Here is a 24,701-nt window from a genome sequence, read left to right as displayed (position 1 = left end):
GGTAAAAGAATAGACCTACTATGTGAATGATACATTTATATTGAGTTGAGGTGAAAACATGTCATAGCATGTTCTATGATGCTCATTTTGCGGTATTTCAGATAGGGGAAAGTGGGGGAAATGAAATCATCACTTGGTACGTGGTGAGGTAGTCATGCTAAACCCTTCGAGTCTGCACCACTGGAGTCAGTATAGTATCACAGTCTCATGTGGAGCATTGATTTAGTTTTAGCAAAATGGCACCCTCCATCATAGTAAATTAGTGTTAAATTGAGTTTTATTAGTGTTGCTTTGTTTTTATTTAATTTCAAGTTTGATTCACTTTTGCACTTAGCTAGGAGTTGTAATTTTAAAGAGTTTAAAACAACTTTTACAATTTTGAATCTTTTTATCTCTTGTTTTTGTACTTTAGGAGTGGTCAAATTGGTTTCATACATCATGATTAGAGATTTTGTGCAGTGTTTGTTGTACTGCTGCTACTTTAAGTGTAGATTTTAATGCTATTACATTTTTAGTTTTGTTTCTTAGATGGAGGACTTGTTTTTGCCACAATATTTCTAGGAGTAGTTAAAAAAAAAAACTTTATCTTACTCGTTTACCTTTTACATTTCACATTTTGGCCTTTACATATCAGCCTGTTTATCTGTTCAATGGCTTATGATGTTATCTTTTAGAGTTTTAAAATGAGGTTGCCAAATAGTTTGTCTAAATTTTTATCTTATTTCTGAAATGAGTAATTTTCCAACATCTGTTATTCCTCCCAGAATTTGGGGGTAATGTATCATTTCTCTTGTTCTGTAATATTTTTCCATATGTTCCATGGTGTTATTTGTTGTTGTTGTTGGCAGGGATAGTGTGTGTGTGTGTGTGTGTGTGTGTGTGTGTAAGTGTAAATTCATTTTATTTATCAGCTTTTAGTTAAAGCTCAGGATTTGTTTGCAAATAATCCCGCATAAAAAGGAGATTGGCAAGTTCTGCTTCTGGCATTGGTAGATAAGATTATTTTGGATTAACTCTCCTACTCACAACAACTCGAAAGGAGGAAAAAAAAGTAAAATATAATATTATGAGCCCATCAGAGAACTACCAAAGCAGTAGGGAATTTGTAGTCAAAATCTGGCAAAAATGGAAGTCCAGAAAGATGAGTCCTGCTTTTGGGACTCTTCCTCCCTCACGGCAGTGGCTGATTTCAGAAGAGGTGGCTCAGAAGCAGAGAGGCTAGCATCAGAGCCATCAACAGACTCAGGAAGCTAGAGACTAAAACTGGAGTTCACGAGCCCTCCAGCTTTCAGTTGAGACCCAAAGGGTGATGGCCTATGAAAAATGGTGAATTGAAAACAAGAGAAGTGATAAACTGAAAATAGAGCAGCCCTGATGGGGACAGAAGCCCAGCTTTGAATCATCTCAGTTCCTAACGGGATGAAGTTGGGTTGGGTTTCCTAGTGACTCTAGCCTAACTTCCTGGTAGAAGCAAACCCGGGTCCCTTCTGAAGGGAGAGGTCATCATCCAGAGCTTTAAATAATCTCTACAATTTTCCATATATAGTGTCTATCACATGATTAAAAAACTACTCAGTCATAAGAAAATACAAAAAGTGACTGAAAACCAAGGGAAAAAACAGACAATAGAAACATGTGGGATTATAAAATAACCATGATTAACCTGTTCAAGAAATTTTGAGACAAGATGGAGAATTTTGACAAAGAATTGGAAACTAAAAAAGAACTAAATGAAAATTATAGAAACTGAAAAATATAATGAAAAGAAGTGAACAAATAAATAAATTTTATACAACCATCAGTGGATGGGTTAAAAAGCAGCTCGTGTACAGTTGAAGAGAAAATTAATGAATTGAAAGATAGGCCAGCATAAGATCTGCAAAAAGAAGAATGGAGGAATGAAAGGATGAACAACACAGAAAAGAGCATTGATGACGTATGGCATGAGCTAACATCTGCTACCAGTCTTCCTCTTTTTGCTGAGTAAGGCTGGCCCTGAGCTAACATCTGACCCCATCTTCCTCTACTTTATATGTGGGATGCCTACCACAGCATGCCTCTGGATTTCCAGATGGAGAGAGAAGAGAGAATGGGGCAGAAACAATGTTTGAAGAGAGGATGCCTGAGAATTTACAACACATGAAAGATACCCAAGCTACAGATTCCATGATCTCTGTGGGTCAAATGGGATAACTACAAATAAAACTGCACATAGTCATATCATAGTAAAACTGTTGACAATCAAAATCAAAGAAAAAAATCTTGAAAATAGCCAGAGCTGAAAAGGGAAGATTACCTTCAAAAAGAAGCAATAATAAGAAATGACAGCTGATTTTCCTTCTAAAAGGATACTGACATCAGGCTTAGCTTGAAACATGTGAATAATAAAGATAAACACAGGAGAACTTAATAGGACTGGTTCTGTCAGTACCTTGTGTGGTCTAAAGTCATTTTATATTTCTAGTCTTTTTCTCATGTTACAGTTTGGATTTGAGCTTTTAAAAGATTTTTGTTTACCTGAAATTCAATTTTTTTTTTTTTTTTGGTGAGGAAGATTGGCCCTAGCTAACATCTGTACCAATTCTTCCTCTGTTTTGTATGTGGGATCCCACCACAGCATGGCTTGATGAGTGGTATGTAGATTTGTACCCGGGATCCAAACCTGCAAACCCTGGGCCGCTGAAGATGGAACACATGAACTTAACCACCATGCCACTAGGCCAGCCCCTGGATTTGAGCTTTTTACCTTTAACATTATTTAATTTTATTCTGAACCTTTTTCACAGATTACTGATATACTATTTTGTGTTCATGTGTAAGACCTCTAGTCTACTTATATGTTAGATACAGTTTTATTTTACTTATGTATAAATTGCTCTCAAGATAGTCCTTAGTTCTCCTGTCTCATCTGTATGTTTCCCTGGATTAGCAGGCTGGGTCCTCCAGCTGTTGAGCACTCAGGCAGGATGGTATCATATGTGTCCCAATTTAGGAAGCAGGGAACAGAGGGTGTAGAAATACTAGCTTTTTTTTTTAGAAATGAGAACAACAGTAGAGGTAGATTCCTGAAATTCTAACTCTACTTCTTTTAATCCAGACTGTTTTAACCCTTGTTTTCCAGAAGAAGTAAATCCAGACAACCAAAATGAAAAAGGATTTGCTCATTTGTGACTCTTACTCTATGTCTTCTGCTCTCCCTTCAGCCAAGGCTGCTTGCTTTCTGCACAGCCCCTTAAAGAAATCAACTTGTTCTCTCCATTAAATGATGTTTTATCTTTTATTTCATTTATTTTTTTTTGAGGAAGATCAGCCCTGAACTAACATCTGCCAATCCTCCTCTTTTTGCTGAGGAAGACTGGCCCTGAACTAACATCCATGCCCATCTTCCTCTACTTTATATCTGGGACGCCTACCACAGCATGGCTTGATGAGCGATGCCATGTCTGCACCCAGGATCTGAACTGGCGGACCCCAGGCTGCCAAAGTGGAACGTGCGCACTTAACCGCTGTGCCACTGGGCTGGACCTTGTTTTACCTTTTAATTCTGGCTGAATTTAGGAAACCCTATCTTCTCAATCAATTGTTCTGTTTTGGCATTCTCTTTAAAGAGTTATAGATGACTTGGTCTACGGATCCATGCCTTATTTTTATTAACATTATTTTTTATTCATCCTTGGATGAGATATCTAGATCTGGAGTTTCCCAGCAATTCAGGGGGTTTGGATTTTCCTCGGCGTCTCTCTTCGTTCCCTTGGGTTTTAGTTGACTCCTCTTTTCAGGTCTGTAGCTGTGTACAGCTCTGAATGCTATTCTCAGTATTTATCGTGTTTTTATTTCGTGTAGCTCTTTAGGTCTAAAAACATGTCTTCTTATATCCCCTGCTGGCTGACTCCCTAATAATCTGAAGAGGGCATTTGGACAGCTGTAATCCCTAGTACTAACAGTCTGACATCTGACCACATAGTTTTCTGAGATTTGAAGTCTTGAAGTCTTTGAATGAATGAAAGAGATGTTCTGATACAGAATTGGGCAGTGCACATTGTTTCAATAGCAGCAGTTCCTGTGAAAGCTGTTCAGTTTCCTGTTTGTTACAGATCTGGGGTTTCTGCTGGAATGTTTAGAAGGGAGGAAGGCTTTCTTCTCTCTTTTTCTAATGTGTTGGCGTTATGGTTCTAAGCGTGGGTGGCACAGCAATAAGACATTTCAATCTGGTTTTGTAAGCCCTTAGATAGTGGACGTCTCCTCCACAATATGGTAATGGAAAGATGGAATAGGTAGTGACAGTGCTATTTAAAACCAGATGTTAAAATTTGTTCTTAAAATATTTATGTTTACTATTTTTATATTTCCTAACATAACTTAGTTCAAAATTTTCTTGGGTATAAATTCTCTTTGGGAACCCAAATATTTCAGAAATAGCTTTTCAAGTCTCTGGTCTATTTGTATTTGGAAACTGTTTAAAGAGAATAAATCTCCCTTCATTATATTCTTTAGTTAAAAGAAAGCTTGGAGCAATCAATAGGCCAACTGCGGAGTCAACGTTTATTGAGAAACTCAGGAGGGAGAAGTATTTCTGTTACAAGTCTGAGTGCAAGTGACCTTGATGGTGGCACTGTGACAGGTAAACTTTTCAGAGGTTCTGAAAACCCTTTTTATTTTAAAAATATTCCGGAAGTACATATTAAATACATTTAATCTTTGGACAAATACAACCCATACATAAAGACATACAAATAAGGTGTTAGAAGATGCAGTCAAGGATTTTATAGTGAATATTTTCAAATATGTTCAACAAACTTTGTGATTCTGAGTCTGTTACTTTTGTTCTTTTCCAACTCCATAGACCACATAGACCTTTACCTGACAAAACTTGCATTTAATTGTTTGCCTTGCATCAAAACAAACACAAATAGAATTTACTGTGTGGTATACTTTCTGGATTGGAAGTCTTGTTTTAGTTTCATAGTTTTTCAAATGTCTGCTTATGAAATAGCCTATGACACTTGTTAAGAACAGGTGAATTTTATCCTTGGTGTGCAGCTAGATTTCAATGCTAGGTTATAGGTGATAACACTTAGTTTGCCTGTAATTAATCTTACTTATACTTTCCTTCAGCACTGAGGTTCATGTTTGAATGGAAAAGATTTAGAATAGAAAAGTCTGCAGTGAAGAGAGGTGATTAAATAGAATAATCATTAGTAGCTCGTGTTGTTAATATTGCTATTGATCGTCAGAATAATGACTAAAAATTGGACATGATCGACTATTCTTCTTTATGGTAGTTAGTTTTTATTGATTTTTAAACACTTCAGATTTTAGGTTAATTTGTTATTTGAAAAATTCTGTTTTATTATTGTTCAGTTATATTTTAGGGAGTCGTAAAAGTTACTTTTATTTAGCAATTTATTTTTATCTAAGAGAAAAATATTGCTTCTTTGAAAAGTATAGCGAATTAGGACTTTTGACGTGTTCTATTTCCAGGTTATTTCTGTTGTTTATTTTATCTGCTTTAAGAGCAAAATTAGTGTCAATTTTGTGGGATTTTATGGCCATAGCAAAATACTTGGGAAATATTCTGGGTTAAGGGTGCATGTATATATCCACGTCTGCTATGTGTTTACTGCGTAAAATTTTAAATTCTCACACAGTATTTTTCTCCTCTCTCTTTTCTTTCACTTGTAAAGAGAGCCACCGTTTTCCACCTACCTCACCTCTCAAGGACTATGGGGATCAACAGGGCATTAAACGAATTAGATCCAGAACTGGTGTCCGATTTGTTCAGGAGACTGATGATGTGGGCCAGGTACTTTGTTCCATTCCGTAATCTATATTCCTTACATTTTTATATAAATGACTAACACTTGAATTTAATGGCTATATTTTTACCAAGAGTTTGATCATTGGTAACTTTTTACTGATTTTTTTTTTTAAACCAAGTAAACTATTTTATTTTCAATGTACTAATTGTCCTTATACGTTTATTTTGAATTTGGTTATGGAGGATTCTATTTTGTAGAACATTTAAAAGTGAGTTTAGTTGTCTAGGTTTTGTTTTCTTTTTCGGGTAGCTCACTCTTCTGTAAGCTCTGCTAAGTCAGCTACATTTTATTTTGCTAAGTTTAGTGTGGACAAGTTAGTCCTTGTGTGGTTAATGTATTGATTTTTCCGTTTATGTTTTTCTGATTCTTGAATCATTGATGGAACCATTTTCTATTAAGCAAGAAATTCCATACTTTTTCTATGTATTCACTAAAGATTTTTGAAGTATTAGTGTGATGGACATATTTTTTCTGCTTCTTTAAACTTCTCCACAAGAGCTGAAAAAACATTTTTTTCATTGCCTTGGATAGCTAAGTTGATAAGGGCTAGGGGATGTTGCTGACCTTGACATCTTTGTTTTGGTAGTTTTAGGACTGAGGGCTCAAAGTTTGTTAGGATACTCATTGTAGCTTTCACTTGTTAGGGCATAAGATAAAGAGATAACAGAACTAAGTGCATAAGAAGACAACTTGTAGAAATTTTTCCTTGACTGTGTTATTTTTTGGTAGGTGCAACTTGCTAACATGGATTGTATGATTAAACCTAGAACAGAGTACGGTAGCCTATCGTTACTCATTTACTCTCTCATTCTATTTATTTGGCACCTGTGTCCTGGGACAGTGCTTGTGTTTGGAAACAGTGATAAGCAAAAACCTTGCCTTTTTGTGGAGCATAAGCTAGAGAGGGAGTTAGATATTAATCAAATAAGTATATAAATACACTCATAATTAAGAGCTAAGATGTGCACCTTAACAGAAAAAAGCATAGGGTTATGGGAGTGTGTGTAGTATAGGGGCCTGCCTAAGTCAGGGAAGGCTTCCTGAAGAAAGGCTGATTGAGTTGAGATCCGAAAGTGGAGTAAGAGACATTCAAGGTGGAACAAATACCTTGGCAGGAAGGAAGATGGCGCCTATGAGTAATTTAAAGAAGACCATGTGGCTAAAGAAGTCTGAAGTGCTGAGACCACGCACAGCCCTGTAAGGGGGTGATAATTATTTTGAAAAGATCACGCTGGCTCCAGTGTAGAAAATGGAGTCAATGTTGGCAAACCAGTTCAGATATTGCTGTGTTCTGGGTGTGAGATGATAGTCACTTGGATTAGGATAAATGGAGTTGGAGAGAAAGGGGGTAGATTTAAAAGCTATTTAGTGGATAAAATGACAGATCTTGAAGATCAGATGACCATTTGGGAGGGTGAGAATGAGTGAAAAGGAAGTGTCAAGGTGAGGCCTAGGATTTTGCTTTGCAACACTGGAAAAAGTCATGATGGCAAAATCTAAGTGAATGGTCTGTTGTTCATCCACTATATTACCTCCATTTCTTTCTTTTTAATTCTTCTTTCTTATTTTAAGCCCATTTTCTTAAGATGGCCTTTAGCCTCACGTGACTGTGTACTTCTTTTTTCTTTGTTCTTTTGAGGAAGGTTAACCCTGAGCTAACATCTGCCACCAATCCTCCTCTTTTTCCTGAGGAAGATTGGCCCTGAGCTAACATCCATGCCCATCTTCCTCTACTTTGTATGTGGGATGCCTGCCACAGCATGGCTTGATAAGCAGTGTATAGGTCCACACCCGGGATCTGAACCGGCAAACCCTAGGCTGCCGAAGTGGAGCATGCAAACTTAACTGCTATGCCACCAGGCCAGCCCTGTGTGCACTTTCTTAATGCCTCAGTGCAACCTTATATGGTTTTGTTTCCCTGTCTGTCTCCCATGTTAAATTGAGATCCACTTGTTTCATAGTACAGTGTTGGCACTGATTATTTGCTCAGTGTGCATTTGTTGAAATGAATCAATTTGTTGTTTCTGCAAAAGTCTATATAACAACATTTTTATTATAAATTTTAGTATACACATACATATATAGCATACAAATTTACAATTAAAAGTACAATAATATAAATGAAAATCCATGTAGCCACTGCCCAGGCCAAGCAACAGAGCTTATTATACCCTCAAAGACTCTTTTATGCTCCTTCTTTCCCTAAGGGCTATCAACTATCCTGACTTACATTCGTGATTTTCTAGCTTTTTTTTAAAAAAATCATTTTTATTACTTACATCTTGTTTAGTGTTGCCTGCTTTTAAACTTTGGATAAATGGAATAATACTGTCTTCTTCTGTAAGTTGCTTTTTCATTTGATCTTATGTTTTTGACATCCAGCCTTGCTCACGTGTAGGGAGGTTTGATCATTTCATTTTCGCTGCTGTACAGCATCCACTGGTGGAATACATTGCAATTTATTTATCTCCATTCTATTCTTAATGGAGTTTTGGTTTGTTTTCAGTGTTCTCATTATGAACAGTGCTGCTCCAAACATTCTCGTCCGTGGTTCCTGGTGCATGTGGGCAAGAGTTTCTCTGCAGCTTGGGTTGCATGCTCTGGTGTGCGGTCTAGTTGAATAAAGTCCTATTGTAACACAGCCATGCTCTTTTGTTTATAACTACTTTTGTGCTATAATGGTAGGGTTGCGTATTTGTTACAGAGGCCATATAACCTGAAAGCCTGAAATATTTGCTGTTGTACCCTTCCCCGAAAAAGTTTGCTGACCCCTTTTCTAGGATATCTGTAAGGAATGGAATTACTGTGCTATAGAGGGTGTGATGGTTAATGTTATATATAGCTTTTAGAAATTGCCTTTCTTTGGAAAAAATATTTTATTTCTTTCGGAATAGACATTTATTTTATTCTGTCTTAGTAACATTATAAACTTTGAGCATTGTTGCAAAGAACAAGTTTTTATTCTGACCTTCAGTGAATCTTTGTGGAAGAATTCAACAGAATCCTAAATCGAGAACTATGTTTTGCCTTTTCTAGCTTCATGCTTTTCATCAGTCCCTCCGGGACCTCAGCAGTGAACAAGTTCGCCTTGGAGATGATTTCAACCGCGAGCTGGCCAGAAGAAGCCGGTAAAAGCAGAATATGGTTTTTGTTGGAAGCAGGAATTATTAGAATAATAAAATAGGTTCTGTAATTGACATGTTTACATGAATTTAAAAAATAGTGCTGTGTTTTCCTACCTGTGTTTTAAAATTTATTCATAGAACAGTTCAAAACCCTTTGAATTTAGAATGTATCATGACTCAATGTTAGAATTAATTTCATATTTTTAAAAACGTTTTAACTTATAATGGAATCTTGACATTATGGAGAGATACATTGGGAGACCTTAGCTAAAAGGTAGATTTGCAAATATATCGGAGAGGGAGAGACAGAGACCAACTGACTGACAATGGAGCTTTAAAAAAAAAGGCATGGGGGCCAGCCCGGTGGCACAGGGTTAAGTTCACACATTCTGCTCTGACGGCCCCAGGGTTCGCCAGTTCAGATCCCAGATGGGGACCTAGCACCACTTGTCAAGCTATACTGTGGTAGGCATCCCACATAAAATAGAGGAAGATGAGCACGGATGTTAGCTCAGGGCCAATCTTCCTCAGCAAAAAGAGGAGGATTGGTGGCAGATGTTAGCTCAGAGCTAATCTTCCTCAAAAAAAAAAAAAAAGGCGTAATGTGAAATTCATCAGTGGACACGAACCATTATAGAATCTGATATTTAGCTTTCGGTTGAAATCTTTGAAAGCCAGTGCTTTATTTCTGCCAAGTCTTTGCAGTTTTTTCAATTCTGGGTAGTCCCCAAGAAGTATTACTTTATTTAAAATTTCTTCACTGTTTCATTTTCATCAGCAGCAGTGACAGTTGACTTTCATTTGGAGGCCATATTTTTACAAGAAACAGATTTTTATTTCTTCTCCAGAGTCACGATCTATATACAGCAATGATTAGGGAACAACAAAGCTGAATTGAAATTCATTTACCAAGTTTACTTGCTAATTCCCACTTCAGCTAATGAAATCATTCCAGATACCGGTTTTGTTTTGCTATAGCAAAAAGAGTGCGAGTTATAAATGTTATATCTATGAATATCAACTGTAGTCTGCATAACTTATCTGCTTTTTTATGAGGAAGGCAGAAAATTTAATAATAAGAATTAAAGACCTTCCTATGTTATTACTACTACTAGTTAATATTATTGAACACTTATGCCAGTTAGACTTAGGTTTAATTATTGTAGCACCCTAATGAGGTAGTCATTTTTAGGATGTGGAGACAGGGGCACAGAGAGATGAAGTAACTCAGCTTGCTGGAGATCAAACAGGGTGCTGTGGAGGAGTCAGAATTCAAATCTAGGCAGTAAGGCCCCAGGGTGTCTGCTCTTTACTGCTTATAGTACGCTGTGGTTCAAGATCATTTTCACATATAGCTGATATGAATAAAGCATTTAAATTTCTGAATTTTGAGCTACCCCATTGAGCTATATTATTAACTGGTAAGGGTTAATTAATTTAGTACTTAGATATTTTGGACATCATAAAATCAGCAGACTGGCATCAGCATTCTAATATAGTGTTTTCTTGAAGTGGCTTTATTATGTAGCTTTTGCATATTTGGAGGAAGGGTACAAATTAAGCACTAAGAACATAGTTTCAGGAAATAGTTGTCCTGTAAGAAGATACAGGGGAAGTTGCAAGGATGATTTTCTTGATTAGCTGAAATGGTCATTTGGATGTGTGGTGATGGACTGGGAATCTTCTGATCCATGGGCCATACCATCTGGTAATAGTTTGTGTGACATAGAGGCATGTGTGAGGCAGAGAAACTTTATTTAACCCCAAATAGGAGTCAAATTTCTTGTGAAACTTGGTGGCTTAACTTTGTGAATGAGGAAAGTTTTAGTATCCAATTCTGCTTTACTTGTACCACAAATTCTTAATTCATGTTTATAAAAATACTGGGTAGGAAGTTGCTAGGTTTAACATTCTAGTGATTCAGAAAGGTTGGTATTCTCATTAATTACTAATTTTTTATTTTTCTTAACATTTATTGCAAAAGATACATTGAATAATAAAAGTATACTGGAAAGCAAGCTTTTAGAAAGGATTAAATAAAATTAAATTTAGAACTCACCTGCTTTGGATGCTATGTGGACAACTGATTGGAGGAGAGTGAGTTAGAAGACTGTTGCATTAGCAGGTGAGAGATGATGGCTTGACCAGGATTAGGGCAAGGGAGAGGAAGACAGGAATGTGTTTCAAGATTTTCTTCTTGGAGATTGAAGAGATAGGATTTGGTAATAGATTGGTTATGGGGGGTAAGAGAGAATAAACCAAGGATGACTCCCAGATTTTTAAGTTTGAGTAACTATGTAGATGGTAATTCCACTTCCACCACTATGAAGACTGATAGGGAGTTGAGCTATAGAAATTAAGAGTGTGGCCTTGGGTATGTTAGATTTGAGATGTCTGTGAAACATGCAAAGGTAAAATGTGCAGCTAGATATTTACTCTAGAGCTCAAATTATATTTCATAGAGTTATAAATTTAAGAGTGGTCAGCTTATAGAAATGATATTTGGAACCATGGAAATTGATGCTATCTAGAGAGAAACTGTAGGGAGAACATGAAAGACAGGGCTGAAAGCCAAGGAGTTCCAATATTTAGAAGTCTTATATACAAAGAGGAGCTGGCCTGAGAAGAACAGCTAGTGAGATATGGGAACTCCAGTAGCACATGGAACCACAAAGGCCAATAAAGAAGTACAAGTAAAGACACTTTCAGAGATTTAGAGACTTAGAAAATATACCTTTTAAGGAACTTCTTTCTGAGATAATTACCTAAATACATATAAGTAAAATAAGATGATAACCAAGAAAGAGGAAGTGATATAGGTTATAAGAAATAGTAAAACTGACCCAGAAATTCAGTGAAACTGATAACCAAAATCATAGCCATATAGCAGGCCCAGGAAGTATTCACTCTAAATTAGATGAGGAAGTAAGCATCCTTTGAAAAGAATGTAGTCAACAAGAATGGAGTAGGTTCTTAACAGATGATTCTGTAAGAAGTGGGAGAAGAATATCAATGATGTCATAATTAAGGCCCATATAAGGCCAAAAGATAATGAGAAACTCTAAGAAAAAAAAACACAAGAAAGTTAATGATCCAAATATGAAGCTGACTAAAATGTGAGCATGATAGAAGGTAAGCAAAAAGCATCAATTTTCTATGACGGAATAATTTATAAAAGGTATAAATGTATTATGTAAGTTATGTAGGTAACCAATAGAAGAAGTAAAAATAGTAATAAGTTTATGCAAAATTGAACAGAAGTATCAGTGTGCTAAAAATTCAAAACAGAGAGTCAGTTGAGAATGTATAGAGTTGAAAATGATGGAGATAACCAGCAAAAGAATTAAGAATGGAAATGGTTGAGCATGGTTGCTGGTTGGGGAGTGGAACCAGAGGAAAGGAAGTGTGATAGAGGAAGGGCTTTGCTTTTGTCTATAAGTTTTTCTGTGCTGTTTGATTATTTATCATGTATGTTATTAATATGATGGGAAAAAGGGTAGTGGGAAATAAGTTAGTGAGGATGGAATTTGTACAGCGTACTCTGATGTACTTTGCTTATGAATTGCTGGAGAGGGTGTGAGATAAGAGTTTTGTCCTCCCTCTCGTCTTTTCTTCTTAATTTAAAACGGGGGATATTGCAGCCTCTTTGTTTACTGAAGGTGGTGTTCCACTATAGCATTGGTTCTCAAAGTGTAACCCCCAGATCAGCGCATCAGCATCACCTAGGAATTTGTAGAAATGCAGTCTTGGGCTCCATCGCAGATCTACTGATTCAGCAGTCTGTCTTTAACAACTCCTCCACGTGGTTCATAGGTTTGCTAACGTTTAAGAACCACTGCAGTAGAGTATTATGTAATAACATATTATTGTGTTTTAGATTTCACTAATTATGTGAAATTTCTTAGATAGCCAACTTAAAATGTTTTTCTTTGTTTGCCTAGGTCGGATGCTGAAACAAAAAGGGCTTTGGAAGAATTGACTGAAAAACTAAATGAAGCCCAAAAACAAGAAGTGGTGAGAACTCTTTGTTTATAAAAAGTTTTATTTCATATGCAGATGGTAGAGAGAGTGGCTGGGCTGGTCGTAATCACAGTGAAGTTCAGGAGATTTTTAACTTTTTGGGTGGTATATGCCATTTTGTCTAAAAATAGAAGCTTCATGAATTTTAGCCATTTAAGTTTGAAATATTTGCCGTGGTAGTATATTAGAGATAGAATTTTTATTTGTTTTAATTTTTAGTTTTATTATGAATATTTGAAAGATAATTTAAATTTTATTGACTCAGTGATTCTATGGCTTTTGTTAAATGAGATTTGAGAAATATAGAATTTTTTGGTAGTGACTTGGTAGCATTTGCCATTAAGTATTTTCAGGTCATCTCACTTAAGTGTAATCACAATTGCTATAAAGACCTCCTTGCTGTTTTCATTCGACTTGGTTGCCAATTGAAAATATCCCTAATTCTTGAGTTTCATTATCTCAAACTCAGATTGTTGACTTTCATTATTCAGTGATTTCTTTTTATCAAATCACTATCCTTGGTGGAATTATGGTAAAAAATGAAGTACATATAGTGTTCATTTCTTTGCATCATCAGATTTTTTTTTCAGGAGAAAAGTATCAGTAGAAGTTGTCACAAAACTGTTGCAAAGTTTTCAATCTCAGGAGCAATGTGTATTGTATTCATTCATTTCCCACGATACCTTTTGCTTTTTCTAGACAAGGAATGGTAGCAGAATTTTTTTCTTAACATGTCTTATTCAAACTGAAGTTTTCCTAATAAAAGCAGATAACTTTTCTCCAGTTGTTGTTTACAATTCCTTACATAGATATGTTAAGTTTATTTTGGAGTTTGAATTTATGGGCCATATACACTAAGAAATGGGTATACTCTATTTTCAAAGAGATCGACTTAGTTACTGCTCTTTTTGTGGTGAAATTTACCCATTTCAAAAATATGAATCAGCACCTGGGCACATGAAAGCACCTCCTTCATGTGTTTTTGGTAGTGATTTCTTTGTGAAGTGCCCCAGAGAGGTGAAGATAAAGTGCCTGTCTTCTGTTGAAGTAGACGAAATCTTTGCAGATAGTGCATCATGATGTAGCATCTCATGTATAATCGGGATATGAGGTACTTCTTTTTTATAAATAAAGTCCTAGAATTTTCCAGGCATACCAAGCGCACCTTCAGTTTAAACTGTACCAGTCTAAAATGTCTAAAATATTGTATACTTCAAAAAAACACTCTTTTCTGAGAATAACAGATTGGTGCCTTTCTTAGTTAATTGCAATAGTTCGCACAGCAAGAAATCTGTGCTGTTGTCTGATTTACATACTATCTAAACAGGAGTTGAACGCACACTTTTAAGAATGTAGTGCCAAGGTCCCGTATAACTTAGTAAATGATCCTCTGACTCTTCTCATCTTCTCATCTAAATGATCTTGCTCTGTCTCAAGTGACAAGGGAAGCTGCTAAAACTATGTCTTTTTTTTTCTTATTTTTAATTTAAAAAATTTGGAAGTATAACATACATACAGAAAAGTACATATATTAGTATACAGCTGGATGAATTATTACAAGGTGAACACACCCATGTAACCACCACCGGGATCTAGAAATAGAACATTACCAGTGCCCAAGAAGTCTCCTAATTCCCCTTCCAGTCACTAATTTTCCTTTCCTTTTTAAAGATATCCACTATTTTGACTTTTAAATCTATAGATTAATTTTGCCTGTTTTGAACTTTTTATATGAATGGAATCACATAGGGCATTTTTTTGAGTGTTGTAATTGTGATATTTCTGGGTGTTGTGTTATGTATTTGCAGTTTGTTCATTTTTATTGCTCTTTACTATTCCATTGCATCGATATACTGCAATATATTTTAACATTTTATGATGGATATTTGAATTCTTTTAAATTTTGATCTATTATGAATAACGCTGCTGTGATTAATTTTATTTATCATTTCAGTGCACATGTGCATGCATTTCTGTTGGTATATAACGTGGAGTGCAATTGCTAGATGCCTTCAAATTTGGTAGATACTGATAAACAGGTTTCCAAAGTGGTTGCAGTAATTTACACTCCCACTAGCAGGGTATGAGAAATCGTGTTGCTTTTCATCCTTTCCAACTGTTAGTATTATCAGTCTTTCAATAGTAGCCATTATATTAGGTCTTTATGGTATCTCACCATAGTTTTAGTTTGTGTTGTCATGATTAAGATGAGCATCTTTTCGTATGTTTGTTGGCTGTTGGCTGTTTTCTTTTCTGAAATACCAGTATACTGCTTTTGAATTTAATTTAATTTTTTAATTTGAGGACGATTAGCCCTGAGCTAATATCCACTGCCAATCCTGCTCTTTTTGCTGAGGAAGATTGGCCCTGAGCTAACATCTGTGCCCATCTTCCTCTATTTTATATGTGAGACGCCCACCACAGCATGGCTTGATAAGTGGTGCATAGGTCTGCGCCCAGGATCTGAACTGGTGAACCCTGGGCTGCTGAAGCGGAGTGATTGACCTTAATCACTATGCCACCAGGCCAACCTCCCCAGTTTGCTGCTTTTGCCCATGTTTTTATTGGGTTGCTTGTCTTTTTGTTATTGATTTGCGGGGGGGTCTTTATATATTTTGTATATGGGCACTTTGTCAGTATTATGTATTACAGATATTGTCTCCCATACTACAGCTGTTTCTTTTCTTTTTTAAAACTCTCCTAATGGGATCTTCTGTTAAAATTTAGTCCAATTCAGATTTCCATATTTTCTTTTGTGATTGGTGCTTTTTTGACCTATTTAAGAAATTGTTCCCTATCTTAAGATCATGAAAATGTTCTCTTATGTAATCTTCTAGAAGCTTATAGGTTTTGCTTTCACACTAAGATCTAATATCTGCTTGCAATCAGTGTTTGTTTATGGTGTGCAGTAGGGGATCATACATTTTATATGGATATCCCATTGATTCAGTTTCATTTATTGAAATGACCACCCCTTCTGCACCACTTTTCAGTCCTCTCTTGGTTGTAAATCAAATGTTCATCTGTGCAGGCATCTGTTTCAGGACTCTCTGTTTGATGCTCTGGTTTATTTGTCTATCCCAGTGCTCATATTATACTGTCTTGATTACTGTTGCTTTATGCTAAGTTGTCATATGGTAGAGTAAGTCCTTTCACTTTGTTCTGCAAGCTTGTCTTGTGTATTCTTCACTTTTTGCATTTCCATATAAATTTTAGAATCAACACGTGAAATTATTTGAAAACCTGCTGGGATCTTGGTTGGATAACATTGTTTCTATAGGTCAACTTGGAGAGAATTGAACTCTTTACGATATTGAGTTTTCCAGTTCATGAACACAGCCGATCCTTCCAATAATGTTGATGGTTTTTTATCCAGAGGTCTTATATCTTATACATCTTTTATAAGATTTATTCCTTGAATTTGATATTTTTATGCCAGTTTATAGAGTATCATTTAACATTTTAAAAAAATATAAATTTTTGTCTTTCATTTGAAGGATTTACCTTGTTACATTTAGTGTAAATATTGATTTAGATTGTATAAATCTACCATCTTACATTTGCTTTCTATTGGTTTCCTCTATATTATGTTTCCTTTTGAAAATTTTTCTTGTGTCATTTGGATTTATTAGTTTTCATTTTTCTATTTTCCATATTTATTAGCTTGGTAATTATACCTTATTTTGCTATTCTTTTCATGGTTAATGTAGGGATTAAAGCATGCATCCTTGATTTATCAAATCTAATATAAATTAGCTCTTCAGTCTCTTCCTAGAAAATGCAAAGATCTGAGAATACCCTGTCTCCGTTAACCTCACTCTCCACTTTTATATTATTATCCTTTATTTTAATTCTATGTTTAATTGAGCCACACAAGACGTTTCTATTATTATTATTTTATATGGTAATTGTTCGTTTAGATTAACCCTTATGTTTACTCTTCTTTGTTATTCATCCCTTTCTGTGATCTTCATTCCCTTCTGCATCTCTGAGGTTCCACATTTGCCTTAAGGACGTATTTTAAAATTTCCTCGAGTAAGTCTGCATATACTTGAAAGAATCCCTTTTAGAATTTCAGTTAGAGTGGGTCCTTTGATGACAGATTTTCTCTGTGTTTGTCTGAAAATGGCTTCATTTCACTTTCTTCATTGAAAGAGATTTTTACTGAATATAACATTCTAGTTAGGCCATTTTTTTCCCGTTCTGTACTTTGAAGATAGCATTTCATCATTTTCTGGGTTGCATTATTTTTATTGAGAAGTCAGCTGTTAGTCTTATTGATGCTTTTTTTGATGGTAATATATATATTTCTCTAATTGCTTTTGAGTTTTTCCTCTTAGTCTTTGGTTTTCTATAGTTTTACTATGTTGAGCTTAATTGTTTTGTTCTTTAATTTGTTGTTTGATGTTTATAGTGCCATTATTTCTTCAAAGATTACTTTTGCATCATTCTCTGCCTCTTCATTTTTGACTTCAAGTTTCATGTAATGTTAAATCTTTCACTCTATCACCTTTGTCTCTTGTGTTCATTTTCGTAATTTTCTTCTTTTTTTTTGCTGAGGAAGATTAGCCCTGAGCTAACATCTGTGCCAGTCTTCCTCTGCTTTATATGTGGGTTGCTACCCCAGTATGGCTGACGAGTGGTGTAGGTCTGCACCCAGGATCTGAATCCGTGAACCTGAGCTACAGAAGTTGAGTGCGTTGAACTTAACCACTATGCCACAGGGCTGACCCCCTCCTTTTTGTAATTTTTTGTTCTTTGTTTCTCCATTCTTTATTCTGAATTTTTTTTTCTGATCTTTTATTTAGTTTACTTATTCTTTCTTCCACTAAATCAAATCTATTAAACCCATCTACTGATTTTCTTCAGTTATTACATGTTTCACTTCTAGATTTTTTATTTAATTGTTTTTAACTTAGTAGTTCTTTGCCAAAATCCTCAACCTGTGTATCTGTCTCATAGCTACATTATCTAGATCTTCTACAGGTCTGTTTCTATTTCTGTTATCTCTTATTTTTCTTGGATTTTGATCACATTGTTTTTGCCTACTGCTTAGTTTTGATTATCTAGTTATTCTTGTTTGATGACAGAAAATATATTTCATTCTCTGCAAAGAAAACTTGTATAGATAATTCAATAATTGTTATGTATGAGAGAACATATTTGCCTTTTATTATAGATTAGAGGCTCTAGCAACCATGGAGTACCTTATTTGTTGTTGAGATATTTCCTTGTTTAACTTCAGTGCCAGGTTTCAACTATTTCAACTTCACCTTACTGCTAGTGTATAACCCTTTAGGATTCTAGTCCAAAGGCTGGGGGGGGGGGGGGGGGGGGTAGAGGAATTTTAACCAGGGACTCCTCTCCTTGGAAAGGCTCTCTACTCCAGTTTTTCCTCTTTAACCCCACACATCTGTTAAAACCTCTATTCAGCTTCTCAGTGTCTCAGCTGCCTTTTCTGAAACGGGCTGGTATTTCACAGAGAAAGTCGCCCTAAAAGATGGACTGACCTCTCTGGATTTCTTTCCTTTCTTGCATCTTGACCTCATATGTCTTTACTTCTTTTTAATTTTCTAATACCTTAAAACATTTTTATTTAAAACATTATTTCTAACTTTTAAATTATTTTCAGTGGAAAGGTTGTTCTGAATTATCTAGTCTGTCATTTTTGGAAGTGAAAACCCCTCAATCTTTGTGTATATTTCAGATTCCCTTACTATCTTTGCTATTTCTAATACACAAGATTTTACTGATTTTCAGCTGTTGTCTGAGGCTGCTTTTACTTGTTACGTAGGTATACAACTTGTGAGCATGCTTGTAACAACGGCTTTGATCCAAACTTGAATATCCTCAATATTCTGCTGAGATCTTTGTAGATCTGAGTAAGCCCTGGGCATATTCAGCTGTACTGTCCTGCTGTTTTTTCACATTGTTAAATAGTTGGGATGGCTTGAGTTTAGAGTTTGAAAATACTAATTTGCACAGTGCACATTACCTTTCTTAAGTTTCACTGTTCACCATGTTATAAGAGAACTCATAATGAACAGAGTTACCATTTCATTTTCTTTCTTTCATACGGCAAATAAAACTAGCAAGTACTGTCTACGTAGTCTACAGAGTATTAATGTGGGTCTAAAGTATACCACTGAGCTAAAAGTTAACAGCTGAATTCAAACAAAGCCTGAGTTCTTTTGTATCATCATTACCATGCATCAAGCATTACTCCATGGATGAAGCTACGGTCGCACAACTGAATGTTGCACCTTAGTAGTGCTCAGCTCATTGATGTAATTGGGTGTATGCAATTTGCTAGTTTACCAAACTGTCCAGTGTGCCCAGTTCATCAGGATACATCCTTTACATTGTCTAAACCTGGACAATTGTACACACATAATTGTACACTCGGTTGAATTATTCATCTGCCAGTCCCTCACATCAAGTTATGATGTTACAGCTTGTTTTGTGCTTTCTGTAATTTCCTTTCAGAGTAAGGTTGTCTCATAACTATGTACAGAGGACATCTCAAACCTCTTGTGGGTGTATGTAGTCCTGATTAAGAAACAATTGTTTAATACAGAAACTTTAATATTGTTGAATTTTAGAAGGTCTTCTGAAGGCCACGTGATGTTTGCTTCCAATTTGTACAAGGCTTAATATAGATTTTGTGGCTTACTTATTCCAACTGAAGTCAACATTTACATTTTATAACTGTTTGACATATTGTGTTGTATTTGTGAATTCATGATAGCATGCTGTCAGAGAAGATGCAGTTTTATTATTTGAGCATTAAACTTCTCAGAGGCTGCAGCTGTTTCCCCCCACTCCAGATTTAAGTTTAAAATAAAATTACCAAAGTGATGTACGTTTACTGTGGAAAATTTAAGTATTGTGCAAATATATAAAGGAAAATGAACAACTGCCCCTGTCTCCTACCAATTTCATTTTCTATTGTTAACCACTGTTAATCACATTTATTGCTCATTATTCTGAGGCTACAGTTGGTTATCATGCATTTCCTCAGTAACCAAAATATATCTTAAAAGCTTATAGAATAATTTTTCTTTGAGAGGCAAAAAGTATTGGTTCATATCATACAAGCTCAAATCTGATTTTTTAATCCTTTGTGAATCATAAATTTTTGTTTGTTTTTTTCAAATTGCTCATTGGAAGGGAATAGTTATTATTTATAGCATGATGTGATGGCAAATATTTTCTGTTAACACTTAATATCATAATAATCAATATTGTATGGGCCTCATACCATGGGAAATTTCAGTTCATTAGTTGCGTAGATTTTACCCAGTTGAGTGTGATATGAGTGCATATTACGTTTGATTGTTTATGGAGTACAAAGTCAATTTTGTCTTAGTTTTCTATAGGAGGGTCACTTTAAATTAAAAATGTAAACATGGATCCAACTGTTTCTGAAAGAGTCGGTCATTAATTGAACTCTATGAATTCTTTCAGCACTGCATTTAGGATAACATGGTTATTGCATAGATTACAACAGCAGGATATATAACAAATATTTACTGAAATGAATTTTAAACCAGCAAATATTGTTAAAGACCTGAAGAATCAACATACTGAAAAGCCAGAATATAATGCCATAAAGAGAATGCTTTTGCTTTTGTTTCCCCTCCTTTCATTAAATGCTTTCATTAAGTACCTTTAAAAGCTATTCTGACTTTCATTTTTGTTATTTTGCTATTTTTATAACTAGATATAGAGATTCAGGACTTTTTGAAATCTTAGTCATTAAGTTTAATTGATTAATATAGTCTCTGATAATGAAGTTTTTAGTGTTAGGTGACATTGTTGATATTTTTCCCTTAGATCTCAGAAATAGATAATAAAAGCGAGGAGGCAATAATAAATGCAGGCTTTAACATAATTCTTATTATTGGGCATTATCATTCGAAAGTTATAAATATATGCTGTGTCATTAGGTACAGAGTCCTTGCCCTTCTATTTGGAACTATTTTTACTTGCTTTTCCTTTGCTCTTCCCTGTCTCAGGAAATGGCATCACAATCCATCTGGTGCTGACCTAGGATTCACCGTAGGTCTTTTTCTTATACCACACTACTTCCAATCTGTTATAAAATTTTGTCCTTTTTATTTCTGAAATCTTGCTCAATTCCATCTACTTCTGTCTTAATACTTCTGTCCAAGCCACCATTGCTTATACAGTCATGTATCACATAACAACATTTTGGTCAACAATGACGTTGTGTACGACAGTGATCCCATAAGGTGTGTAGTAGGCTATACCATCCAGGTTTGTGTAAGTACACTCTACGATGTTTGCACAATGATGAAATCACCTAATGACACATTTCTCAGAACATATCCCCATTGTTAAGCAATGTATGACTATATTGAGTTCACTGCAGTGGTCTCTCTCCTCCTCAACTTGCCTCTACCTGTGCTCCTGACAGTAGTCAAGTGATTTTCAAAAATTGTCATTGCAGAGAATTATTTTCCTGCTTTTTAAAACTCTACCTGAGCTTTTTCTGTTCTGAATTTCTTACTATAGCCTATAGTGCCTATATCATCTGACTTTCTCTATGAATCTTGAATTTGCCAAAGTCATTCCTACATTGCAGGCTTTGCACTCGCTTCTCTTTTCTTTCTCTAAATTTTTTTGTGGTTGGCTCCCTCTTGTCATTCAGGTCTCCAGTGAAATGTCACCACCTTGAGAGAGGTCTCTCACCTGCTCTCCCTTTTTTATTATATAATTTATAGCAGTTAACATACTAAATACACTATTCTGTATATTACCTTTTTTCACAATATATTTTTGAGATTTGAGGTTGTTCCATATTAGCATCTAATGAGCTAATTCCTTTCTTTTATTATTTAAAACATTCCTTTGAATGATTGTCCCATAATTTATTTAACCAGTCTCATATTGATGGACACTTAGGTTGTTTCAGTTTTTCGCTTTCATACACGGTACTGCAATTAATGATCTTGTACATGTTCCATTTTTCACATGGGAAAGTAAGTTGGTAGAATAAATTTCCAGAAGTGGATTTACAGGAGTAAAGTCTATGTGCATTTGTAATTTGTTACATATTGCTCAATTTTATGACTAGTATTTTGAATGTTGTCTTTTAATACTTTTAACTGACAATTAGCATTTATCTTACCCTTTTCCGAAAAGAATGAAAGGTGGCTTACCTTAAGATTACAATTTGTGTTGAAGTGATGTTAATTCTAACTGGCCCCTAATATTGAGTTCCTTCTCCCCTATAGTATCAGATCCCCACACTCCTCCCCTCGTTACTCCCCTCCCCACCCCCATCAGTTTTATCCAGGCACATGGTTACTCAGATAGAGATGCCATTTCTCAGTTTTCCTGTGCAGCTAAGGTATGCCCATGTGACAAAGCATGAGTAAAAGTGACACATGCAACTTCTGAGTTGTCTCCTTGAAAACAAATCTACTTGTCTGGGACTTTCTCTCTCTCTCCCTCATGTTTTTGAAATGAAGATGTAGCACTGACCCAGCTTAAACTATGCAAGTGAGGATAACAACCTAAGGGACAGTGGAGCAACAGATGGTAGGAACCTGAATCTCTGAATGACCTTAGGGAACAGAGTGGCCTGCCAGCTTGTCCTGCTTTCTTCTGGACTGACAGAAATAAACTTTTATTTTATTTAAGCTGCTGTATATTTGATCTTTTCGAAAGAGCCTATACTGTACCCTAACTGATACAGAAATGTGACATAGAAATAGATGATAAGGAATATACAAAGAACAGACTAGAATTACCCAAATGTATGTTTTAGGTCCTTGGTAGTTGCTGACTTAGTTGGAATTGTGTGACTCAGGGTTAGCAGTAGAAAAAGGAGAGTATTTGGAGCACATTGATCTGTCTGGATGGTTGGGTCCATAAAGATCCTTTGGTGGTCTTATAGGATGATTGTAATTTTACCACTCTTGGACCTCTAAATACTTTCTGTGTTTATTCATGTTAATTTGTGTATATGTTTTATTTTTCTGAATACAGACTTAGCTATAATGTCTGTTTGTTTTATTACTTATAGTTTTCTTCAGACTTGACTAAAGCAGAGCAAGGATATTATGATTTTCCCATGTTCTGATGGTTGAATAAGCAGTAGTTGTTCTTGCTTAGCATTTTGCAATTCACTCAGTGCTTCTCTCTCTCGGTAAAGGTGAGTTTCAGCCATAAATAACCAAAAACCCCAAATAACAGTGGCTTAAAAAAGGCAAAAGTTAATTCTCTTTTGTGGAAAAGTCTTAAGTGAGGAGTTCAGCGTTCCATGTGGTGCTCTGCATGCTGGTATACAGTGTGTAAGGGATTCTGACTCACTCTTTCATGCTCTCTTTGCTTTTCTGCTGTCATTGCCTCAAGTTCATGGTCTAAGATGTCAGCATCTGTGTACTGTGCAGCAAGATGGAGGAAGGGATGAGTATGAGACCCAAAGGTGCCTATGTGCTATCTCTTATGGAATAGTTTCTTGAAGTTGTCACTTGACACTTACGCCTGTATCCCATTTTGCCAAAATTTAAGTCACGTGACCAGCTGGCAACTGAGGAGGTGAGAAAATATATTGTTTATATTTGACAGCCACTGGTCTAGTTAAAAATTCCTTTACCATGGAAGAAATGGGGGTAGGGGAATGGATATTAGAAAGCAACTGTTAGTTTCTGCGACATCCTCTGTATTTTTTGTCCCCCTACTTCTGTACTTTTTGATCTACACTACTCTCTATGGCAAGCAGGGCAAGTTATTATCTCCATTTTATGGATGATGAGATTGATTTTTTGAGAGATTAAATTACTTGAACAGCTCAAATAGTGTGTGCTTCATTTAGAAGCCTAATCACGAGGCCAGTGTGTGGTGCAGCAAGGAGCAGAGGTGGTCATCTATCACTGGATTATAGAGAAGCCTAATACAGGGAAAACTGTAATATTTTGAAATGAACAAAATTCTATGGAATGGATAGAAATTTTGTGAATGGAGTGGATAATATTTTTTTCCTTCATCAGACTCTTATTTCCTGGGTGAGGATTTATTTGAAAACAGGTTTAAAAAACTACGTTAGTTGTCTATGGCTGCATAACAAATCTCCCTAAACTTACTAGGTTAAAACATTTACTGTCTGACAGTTTCTGTGGGTTAGAAATGGAGGTGTGGCTTAGCTTGGTCCTTTGGCTCTTGGTCTCTCATAGGCTGCAGTTATCTCAAGGCTTGTTGAGAATGGTTCTGCTTCCTAGCTCATTCAGTTCCTTGTAGTTTATTGTATTGAAGCATCAGTTCATCATGACCTATTGGTCAGAGCTCTCTTTTGTTTCCTTGACATGTGGCCTCTCCATAGGGCATCTCACAACATGGCAGCTTGCTTCATCAAAGCAAGCAAGCGAGAAGTCAAGAGAGAGTGCCAGCAAGAGAGAACATGCTAGCAAGATGAAAGTCAAAATTTTTTGTGACCTAATCATGGAAGTGACATCTCATCACTTTTGTTGTATTCTGTTCATTAGAAGCAAGTCGCTAGGGCCAGCCCACAGTCAAAGAGAGGAAATTACACCAGTGGGTTAATACCAGGAAGCAGGGACTATTGAAACCATGTCAGAAGCTACCCAACCCAAACATTACTTCAAAACTGAGAAAGAGTCCTCCAAACATAGGAACTCTATATCATCACTTGTACTAGCCATGGTGGCAAAGTAGATAAGGTCTAAATAATTTTGGATTTTGATTTCAG

The 24,701-nt window shown here is 35.8% G+C and overlaps 1 protein-coding gene across 4 annotated transcripts in view; it reads left to right on the top strand.

The window, feature by feature from the left end:
- CEP128 (centrosomal protein 128) overlaps window positions 1-24,701 on the top strand; it is a 376,345-nt gene that overhangs the window by 26,593 nt on the left and 325,051 nt on the right. For all 4 annotated transcript variants that reach the window (XM_046647430.1, XM_046647432.1, XM_046647429.1 and 1 more), the window contains 4 exons: window positions 4,495-4,621; window positions 5,685-5,803; window positions 8,856-8,947; window positions 12,886-12,958. In XM_046647430.1, coding sequence (XP_046503386.1) covers window positions 4,495-4,621; window positions 5,685-5,803; window positions 8,856-8,947; window positions 12,886-12,958 — 411 coding nt within the window. The remainder of the gene's footprint in view (window positions 1-4,494; window positions 4,622-5,684; window positions 5,804-8,855; window positions 8,948-12,885; window positions 12,959-24,701) is intronic.

This window comes from Equus quagga, chromosome 20 (genome assembly GCF_021613505.1).
Source record: "Equus quagga isolate Etosha38 chromosome 20, UCLA_HA_Equagga_1.0, whole genome shotgun sequence".
NCBI classification, from domain to species: Eukaryota; Metazoa; Chordata; class Mammalia; order Perissodactyla; family Equidae; genus Equus; species Equus quagga.
The sequence above is the reverse complement of the archived record's forward strand: the minus strand, read 5'-3'. Positions and strand labels throughout refer to the sequence as shown.